Source organism: Bidens hawaiensis, unplaced genomic scaffold (genome assembly GCF_021521415.1).
Source record: "Bidens hawaiensis isolate Kalapana, Puna unplaced genomic scaffold, B.hawaiensis_p1.1 tig00012744_1, whole genome shotgun sequence".
NCBI lineage: Eukaryota > Viridiplantae > Streptophyta > Magnoliopsida > Asterales > Asteraceae > Bidens > Bidens hawaiensis.
The window spans coordinates 613,686-620,809 of NW_027492055.1; the positions used below are offsets into that span (position 1 = coordinate 613,686).

At 37.7% G+C, this 7,124-nt stretch overlaps 1 protein-coding gene across 1 annotated transcript; it reads right to left on the reverse strand.

Moving 5' to 3' along the window:
* Positions 1–1,464: 1,464 nt before the first annotated feature.
* On the reverse strand, positions 1,465–6,825 carry LOC143542052 (ubinuclein-1-like). The gene is made up of 5 exons (XM_077034726.1): positions 6,705–6,825; positions 6,137–6,271; positions 5,988–6,035; positions 2,672–2,770; positions 1,465–2,084 (listed from the first exon to the last, which is right to left on the reverse strand). The coding sequence occupies exons 1-5, from the start codon at positions 6,813–6,815 to the stop codon at positions 1,629–1,631; spliced, it is 849 nt and encodes a 282-aa protein (XP_076890841.1). The 5' UTR covers positions 6,816–6,825; the 3' UTR covers positions 1,465–1,628.
* Between the last annotated feature and the right edge of the window lie 299 nt (positions 6,826–7,124).

A 7,124-nucleotide genomic window follows, 5' to 3' on the forward strand; every position in this document is an offset into this window, starting at 1 on the left:
TGTAAGTGATTACACTAATTTTTACGTCCGTTACACATGTGTAATAAGTCGACTCGGCGCGTAAAAAATTCTGTAATTTTTTTACGTGTATGTAACTTACATATATTACGCATGTGTAAAAAAATTCGAAAAAAAAAATCGTTACACTGAGTTCTTTCGAGTTCTTAAAACTCAAAGGGGTTCTCATTTGAAATCTCTCCTATATATATATATATATATATAGTGTGGGTGTGTGTTTTTATATATTCAAAATCGGTTCCAACGGTCCAAAAACGGCTAAATATCCGTTGGAACCAGTTCCCAACGGTCATATTGAGTTTAAAAATGGAAAATCCAGTGGAACCGGTTTTCGGGTATAAACCGTACCCAGTTACTACCCTACTCTGTTCCACTGGGTTCTGATTATTTCCCATCGGGTCGGGTCCGGTTCCTGACGAGAAACGGTTCCTACCTGGTTCCGGATTTAAAAAAAAAAACGATTTGTGCACGTCTAAACGGCGTTATACTTTTTTCCGAATTTCAAACTAATATTTTAGGCTTTTGATCAGAAGGAGATACAAGTCGATTGATGTAAAACTAAGCTCGAAACGGTGATCTAAACGACTTGATTTTTGTTAATTGGAAGTTTAACCACCCAAATTGAAGCATTGTTTAGTCGTTTTGGAGCACCGTTCGAATTAAGTTTTGCATCAACTGACTCGTGTCCTCCTTTCCATCGAAAACTCTAAAACATTGGTTTAAAATTCTGGAAAAAGTATAATGCCGTTAAATCCTTTTTAACGGAGGACCATTGGGGACAACTTTTTTAAATTTAGGACCGTCAGTGGTGATAAAATGAATATGTATTACTATCGGTAAATACCAGTAAATAGGGATTATTGAAATGCAATAAACCATTATTTAAATAGTGGTTTTTAAATTTTGTATATTGTATGTAATCACTTTGATTGTACATCCTCACTTGTTCCTCATAGAGGCAGATTGGCGTACACATTTAGATTGCATGGACACAAGACAAACTCATTTGGCATTATCTCAACAAATCATTTGTACTATAAGCTGATGATATTATCATGTTTATACCATGCGTTTTTGGCATGATTTTGAAACATTTTGACAAATAAAGGTTCATTGAGCTAGCAAGCAAACTCATCGGTCGAAGCTTGAGCCTTGTCAAAGGAGCAAACTTCATCCTTCATTCAATGCGAGTTCACGAAAGTTACTATTGACTTAAGTTTAGCTTTTGTCCTTATCCAAATTCGCTTGTCATACTAGCGAACTCAAAAGAAAATGTTCCAACGCTTACGAAATCTCCAGACCATCTAGAAATTTAAAAAACTCTCAAAACAGATGTGAAAAGGCCCATTTACATCTATAGCAAAACACTTTATCCTAAAACTGTATAAAAAAAGAAACCGAAAATTAAGTTTTAAAACTTTAAAACAGCTGCATGTTTCTGCAAAACATAAACCACTAACAAGTTGGCTATTCAAGTAACCCAACATCCTACATCTATAACCTTTAATTTCAAGTTAAACCTCAAAACACCAAAACCAAAGCACAACCATCAACAAACAACGCCAGATTGATATAAAGTTGCTGCTCGGGATTTGGTAACCAAACTCAAGTTAAACCATGTCAACAGAGCTCCTCACCACCTTAGGTTGACCATCAGGGGCGGAAGCAGCTGGTGGTGGTGGTGGTGGTGGCTGAGCGGCGGCCTTCACGACCATTTGCTTCGCTTGTGCTAAGTTTGACTTTTCTGGTAGTTGACTTTGGCAATCATGCAATTTCGCCTCTGGCTTCTTTTTTGAAATCTTCTTAACAGCTTCTGAAACTGTTGTGCTCTGAATGTTAACGCTACTTTTAGGTTTCTCTTGTTTTGGCATGTCAGTGGTGGGACCAAGTGGTCGTGCAGTGGTGATAGCAGCAGTCGCCATTGTGCTGGGCATCGGCTTAACGGGTGCACTTGAATCTAGCTTATCGGGTGTGTGTTGCACCTGACCCGTGGACCCAGCAGTATCAATAATAACTGTCTCTGTTTTGGTGGGAACTATTTTTTTCCTCTTCATCTTCTCTTGGTCCTTTATAAATAAATTAATGGAAAATAAAAATGTAAGTCACATTACTGGTAAAGTTATGTTTTATCTCTAACGAGTATAACAAATCAAATCAGAAAATTAACTTAAAAGTCAAACGCGTCAAAATCATTTTACCTAACAATTAAAACTTTTACTGAAATAATATAATTTACTTATGCATGGCCTGATTTGACATAATTTCTCTCTTTTAACGGGTCAGGCAGGTCAAATCAAAAAATTAACTTAAATATAAAAAATTAAAGGTCAAACAGGCCAAAAAAAAAGTCAAGGCTCACTCTAAGATGTAAAATTAATGCACAAAATCTTCGAAAAATCTTTTTACTGAGAAAAATATACTTTAACGAAATAAATATAATTGTTGTTAACACAAATGTATTGCCAGGCCAACCTAAAACAGAAAATTACATGTTTTAACCTGTTACCAACTCACATGAGCCATCTATTTTTGTACAAAAAGAGGTAGGTTGACTACAGATTCCAGAACCACTAGTGAAGTAGCAAGACTGAATGCAAGTTATAATATAACAGAAGGGAGAAAAAGTAGTATTTCCCTAATAAATATTAAATACCTTGTGCCCGTATAATGCTTTTCTCCTATCTTTTGCCCTGCAAATTGCTCGTTTGATCCCATGGTTGTCCATGCATCCTTTTGGAAACAGTTCAGCAAGCTGCAATATGGCCACAAGATTTACAAATTATGTTTCATTCAAGTAATGAAGTAAAATATATTGATTAGTTTGTGTTATTATTTATCTTAACGAGTCAAACCAGATTAAACTAAGAAATTTCACTAAAAAGAAAAGGGGTAAAATGAGTTGAAACTTCAAATCCTCGAAGGGTCATAAAAACCTCCTACTTTTTTAAAGTAAAATTATTGCTGGTAAAGTAAAAAAATAAATATTTAAAGTGTGTGGCCCGATCCAACCCGACCCATTTTTCCAAATTATCACAGAAAATACAATGAATAAACTGGCAAATACAATACAATTAGACACTCCCAGATTAATCAATCAATCAATCAATCATGCCCAGTAAAATCCCACCGACAGCAAAGCTATAAGTAGGGTCTGGGGAGGGTGGGATGTAGGCACACCGTACCTCTATCCAAAGGAATAAAGAGGTGGCTTCCAGAGAGACCCTCGGCTCTAAGTACATGTGTATGAAGCAAAATAAAGGAAATCAAAGTTTAACAGTTATATAAAAACTACTACTAATTATAATAATATTAATAATAAGATCACAGTTTAACAGCTATATAAAAGCTAATAATAATCAATCAATCATACCCAGTAAAATCCCACCGACAGCAAAGCTATAAGTAGGGTCTGGGGAGGGTGGGATGTAGGCACACCGTACCTCTATCCAAAGGAATAAAGAGGTGGCTTCCAGAGAGACCCTCGGCTCTAAGTACATGTGTATGAAGCAAAATAAAGGAAATCAAAGTTTAACAGCTATATAAAAACTACTACTAATTATAATAATATTAATAATAATATTAATAATAAGATCACAGTTTAACAGCTATATAAAAGCTAATAATAATTATAATAATAATAATAATATATGTAAGGGAAATACCATTATGGTATGTGACCTAAATAAGTTAAGTCTAAGCCCTAAGGTATTCAATTCTCTCTAAAAACCCTTAACTTTAATTCTACTTCTCCACGAATTCCTATCCTCAACCATGTCCTCGGAGAGGTTTAGGTCTATCAAATCATGCCTAATCCTCTCATCCCAAGTCAATTTCGGTCGTCCTCTACCCCTCCTCCCCTCTATAGTAATGTTGTCTACGGATCTAACAGGATTCGTCGTCAGTCTTCTCTTTACATGTCCAAACCATCTCAATCTCCACTCTCTTATCTTGTCTGCTATGTTCGCCACCCCTAATCTCTCGCGAAACACAACGTTTCTTATTCGGTCTAGCCTTGTGTGCCCACACATCCAACGTAGCATTCTCATTTATGCTACCTCCATCTTCCGCACTTGTGCCTTCTTGATGGCCCAACAATCTGTTCCATATAGCATTGCAGGTCTAACTGCCACCCTATAGAATTTTCCCTTTAGTTTAGTCGGGAAACTCTTGTCGCACAATATACCTGTGGCTGCTTTCCATCTACACCATCCTACCTGAACTCGGTGGGTCACATCACTGTCTAATTCCCCATCGCTCTGTACAAAAGATCCTAAATACTTGAACTTCGTTACCTGCGGGACCACCTGCCCTTCAATTGTGATCTGTGCGTCTTCATTGTCGTTTATCCCACCAAAATCACAGTGGAGGTACTCCGTCTTAGATCGGCTAATCTTTAAACCTTTTGTCTCTAAGGTTGTTCGCCACTCCTCAAGCCTCATGTTTAGATCTTGTTTTTTCTCAGCAAGTAACACAATATCGTCTGCGAACATCATGCACCACGGGAGAGTCCCCTGAATCGACTTTGACAGCTCATCCAAGACTACTGCAAAGAGAAACGGGCTCAACGCTGACCCCTGGTGAAGACCTACCTCTACAGGAAAGAAATCAGTATCCCCACTGGCGCACGGACACTTGTTTCACTCCTGGTATACATATCCATAATTATCTCTATGTATTTCCTGGGCACTCTTCTACCCTCCAAGCACTCCCAGAGCACCTGTCGTGGCACACTGTCGTAGGCCTTTTCTAGGTCAATAAACACCATATGTAGATCACGCTTCTTCTCCCTATACTTTTCCATTAATCTTCTTATAAGGTGTATTGCCTCTGTGGTGGAACGCCCCGGCATGAAGCCAAATTGGTTGACCGTAACCTGAGTTTCTCGTCTAAGTCTAACCTCAATCACTCTTTCCCATAGCTTCGTAGTATGACTTAGTAGTTTGATTCCTCGGTAGTTACCACAACATTGGGCGTCTCCTTTGTTCTTATAGATAGGAACTACAACGCTGCTCCTCCAATGGTCTGGCATCTTACCTGATTTGAGAATACTATTGAACAGAGTAGTTAACCACATGACTCCTTCCACCCCCAGACACTTCCATACCTCGATGGGTATGTTGTCTGGGCCAACCGCCTTAGACCTTCCCATCCTCCTAAGTGCATCCTTCACCTCTTCTCGTGTGATCCGTCGGCTAGTAGCAGTTATTCGATTGTTGTCGTTGAAAGTTTGTGTTGTCATGTTCTTCTTGGAAAGCTCTCCCATTGTTAAAAAGATTGTGGAAGTAGGTTTGCCATCTTAGCTTGATGTCCTGCTCCTTGACCAGTACATGCCCATCTGTATCCTTTATGAACTTCACCGGTCCTAGATCTTGCCTTCTACGCTCCCTGGCTTTGGCAATCTTAAACATAGCATGTTCCCCCTCTTTTGTTTCTAGACTTTCGTACATCCGTTTAAAGGCCGCCTTCTTTGCTTCCGCCACCGCCTTCTTCGCCTCTATCTTGGCCGTTTTGTAGTTGTCCCTCAATTCCACTCGCTCCTCCTCATTCGTGCACCTCATTAGCTCCCTAAAACATCCTTGTTTGTCCCTTATCTTGTCTTGCACTGCGTCATTCCACCACCAGAAATAAAAGCTAATAATAAATATAATAATAATAATATATGTAAGGGAAATACCATTATGGTATGTGACCTAAATAAGTTAAGTCTAAGCCCTAAGGTATTCAATACTCTCTAAAAATCCTTAACTTTAATTCTACTTCTCCACGAATTCCTATCCTCAACCATGTCCTCGGAGAGGTTTAGGTCTATCAAATCATGCCTAATCCTCTCATCCCAAGTCAATTTCGGTCGTCCTCTACCCCTCCTCCCCTCTATAGTAATGTTTTCTACGGATCTAACACTCCCAGATTAATGACATGTAAAATAAAAAATCAATAAAATAGCACCAAGAATTTACTGGATAACCTACCTCTGCATATAGCTTCCTAACCTGGGGCCCTGCATCTTCATCGAGCCCCTAATAAAATATTGAAAGAAAAAACAACAAAGTAAGCCACTCTGAAAAGAAAGATTTACATAAAAGAAATAATATTTAGATAAAAAGTCAGAGTAGAGTACATCAACAAAACAGTCATAAAGGTCACAAAGTTTGTCCTCTAGAACATCATCTGTTTTATATGTGCATCTAACAACTTTTTCTTTGGTACTAGGTTCTTGAAAATCATCAGAAGACCCAGCCTGCTGCTCAACTGCCTGTATGGAAAAAACAAACCATATCAACTAGCGGGCTTGTTGAATTGGCCATTTTAAAATAGGTTTGGTAACGGGTTCTATAATAAGCCATTTTAAGGGCAAATCAGGTTCGCTGGATTGGCCAGCTTACACTTTGTCTCCATTTTTTATAAATATCGAATGCGTTAAATAAGATCTAAAAACAACATAAAATAATAATAATAATAATAATAATAGTAATAATAATAATATACATCTTTTAATAAAGCAGTATTAAGGAAGTTGTATCATGTATGCAATAAAATTTGACTTTTAAGGGACTTTCAACCAATTTGACTGTTCGCCTTATAGCTAAGTTCTTTTAGTTAGCATGTTTGATATAAAGCACAGCCCAAACTGGCTCACTCATAAATACAGACGCACGCAATTGTTATGTGATGTAGAAAAAACATACCTCTAGCTTCATTAAGGGCGCTCGCATCTTAACCATCTCATCTACTTCTCTCTTCAACTGCTTCAACTTCCCAGCTTTCTCTTCATTGGCAGACACTCCCATATCAACCATGTTTTGAAGATTTCTCCGTTACAAGATATCAAGCTATGCAGTTAATGCTGCGGAAAAACATCAGATATAGGTCAATGACCGATATTTGAGATATCGATTGTCGCAGTGAAATACCAGTGGGATATCCGTAATTTTAATATCATGCAGAATTTATATATGCAGCAATTTAACATTAACAATTCAGTTTACTCTCCTACCATTGAGAAACTAACCTTTTGCAACTTACAAAACACTAGCAATCGTAGCAAGTAGGAACTGATTAAGACTTTAAACACTAACATTAAACACTAAAAATTGACAATTAAGACT

Bases quoted from the DNA above. Each gene is read 5' to 3' on its own strand.
- LOC143542052 (XM_077034726.1), bottom strand. From the start codon at position 6,815: ATGGTTGATATGGGAGTGTCTGCCAATGAAGAGAAAGCTGGGAAGTTG. The intron at 6,036-6,136 runs GTACTCTACTCT...ATATTTTATTAG, and splicing joins TTTATGACTGTTTTGTTGAT to GGGCTCGATGAAGATGCAGG. The intron at 2,771-5,987 runs GTAGGTTATCCA...GCCATATTGCAG, and splicing joins TTAGGAAGCTATATGCAGAG to CTTGCTGAACTGTTTCCAAA.